The following is a 1689-nucleotide window of genomic DNA, read 5'->3' as shown; positions in this document are numbered from 1 at the left end:
AACAATTAAATGAAAAGAAATTGATATTGATAACTTGAAAATGAAATGAAATACATTAAATTAATAATAAAAAAGTACATCAATCAAATTTGAAAAAACAAAATACATTAAATTTATATCAATGATGTCCACCTAAATGACCCCCAGTCCCACATGTACGATGTCGTCGAACTCGTCTAGCTCTCTGAACAAGTTGCGGTTCTTTCGGTTCATCGTCATTTTGATCATTTTCTTCAATGTAAGCTGTAGATGGATTAGAACCACTGCCACCTGGTTCCATTACATTTTGGGATTGTTGATTATACATTGAATCAAATACAGCATATGCCGACTCAGGAGTTGTGCACTGAGTTCCAAACAAATTATAGAGAAGCCCATCTTCTGTCGGATAACCGGGTGTTGGTATTTCTGGCACCGACGGAACGTAATACTGAGATGGTGGTGGATCATAAAATGGAACTTCAGTAGCGACGTGTATATGAGGTGATGATGAAGACGGTCCTGCTGTGTATTGGTGTTGTGGGGTTGATTGGGAGGTCGATTGCACACGAGGATATGACGGCGGTTGTAAACGGGGATCACGAAGATATTGTTCTACAGATATAAACAATTTGGTGTGTTGTCTAAACCAAATCATATATTCTGTGCTATGACATAAAACACCTTGTACGATGTTACCTTGCAACACGTAATTATGGCGCTCATTCCAATGGTTTATTTCTTCCCTCCAAACCCAAGTCCAATTATCATCAATCCCACGCCTCATGTCGACCTCGTGATACGATTTCATGTCCTCTGGTGGTTGTGGTATTTGTTGATGTAAACCAAACTGGAGTGTGACCCTATCTGTATGATGTTTTTCAACAATATGATAACAGAGTAGATAAGTACATGCACTCCAAGTGGCCCTATCTTCTTCTGAAACTTCATGTTGGAACCCGAGATAAGGTCTCCAATAAAACTGACATGTAAAAAATAAGCTAAAGTAATTATAACAAGTATAAATAATAAAATATTTAAAAAAATTCAAATAAATGTGATTTAATATATTACTTCCTCAACCATCATGTGATCAATTGTTTTTCGATATCCTTCTACGTCGTTATGAGGAACTTTAGCAAAATTTAGACCACCAGAATTAAACCTGTCGAATATAATAAAAATAAAAATGTAATAAAATTATTAATATGGTAAGCAATTGGTTTTAAAAAAAAAATATAAAAATAATATAGTTACCTCTGTGCAAGTGGAAATATCCATGGTTTGGGAGATTCAGGAGCGACACAAGACAAACGATACCATGCCCAGTTTTGCAACAATAATGCGCATCCTCCCATAGATATTACACCAGGTTTCGTTGCAAGGCATAATTCTCTATAAAGTGTAGCTAAAACAGCTGAACCCCAACTATATTGGGATACTTTGTTTAAATCTCCTAATAGTGAAAGATATTTTAGATGTACACGGTTGTTGGATTTGTCAGGCATCAATAACCCTCCGATCATACGTAGGATGTATGCTCGACATGATGCTTGTTTTTCTAATTCATATGCATTTTCACCAATATCGTCAAATGTATCCTTAAGCCACTTTAATTTAATAGAATTACCTTTTGTTGCTCCATCAGGTGGGATAACTCCTAAGTAATCTTGACAGATTTGTTTTACTTGCACAAAATTGGAACCACTA

The 1689-nt window shown here is 35.7% G+C and overlaps 1 protein-coding gene across 1 annotated transcript; it reads right to left on the bottom strand.

Annotated features, from left to right (window-relative positions):
- Positions 1 to 34: 34 nt before the first annotated feature.
- On the bottom strand, positions 35 to 1615 carry LOC105851376 (serine/threonine-protein phosphatase 7 long form homolog). Its single transcript, XM_012712144.3, has 3 exons — positions 1237 to 1615; positions 1054 to 1144; positions 35 to 961 (listed from the first exon to the last, which is right to left on the bottom strand). Exons 1-3 carry the CDS (start codon positions 1503 to 1505, stop codon positions 119 to 121), a joined length of 1203 nt encoding a protein of 400 aa, XP_012567598.2. The 5' UTR covers positions 1506 to 1615; the 3' UTR covers positions 35 to 118.
- Positions 1616 to 1689: the final 74 nt, after the last annotated feature.

The sequence above is a fragment of the Cicer arietinum genome, chromosome 8 (assembly GCF_000331145.2).
Source record: "Cicer arietinum cultivar CDC Frontier isolate Library 1 chromosome 8, Cicar.CDCFrontier_v2.0, whole genome shotgun sequence".
NCBI lineage: Eukaryota > Viridiplantae > Streptophyta > Magnoliopsida > Fabales > Fabaceae > Cicer > Cicer arietinum.
Note: the sequence above shows the minus strand (reverse complement) of the source record. Positions and strands in the feature narration are given on the sequence as shown.

What these genes read in the sequence shown, in the direction of transcription:
- LOC105851376 (XM_012712144.3), bottom strand. Translation starts at nt 1,505, where the DNA reads ATGATCGGAGGGTTATTGATGCCTGACAAATCCAACAACCGTGTACAT. An exon ending in ATATTTCCACTTGCACAGAG is followed by an intron (nt 1,145 to 1,236) that starts GTAACTATATTA and finishes TATATTCGACAG; the next exon opens with GTTTAATTCTGGTGGTCTAA. An exon ending in ATCACATGATGGTTGAGGAA is followed by an intron (nt 962 to 1,053) that starts GTAATATATTAA and finishes TTTACATGTCAG; the next exon opens with TTTTATTGGAGACCTTATCT.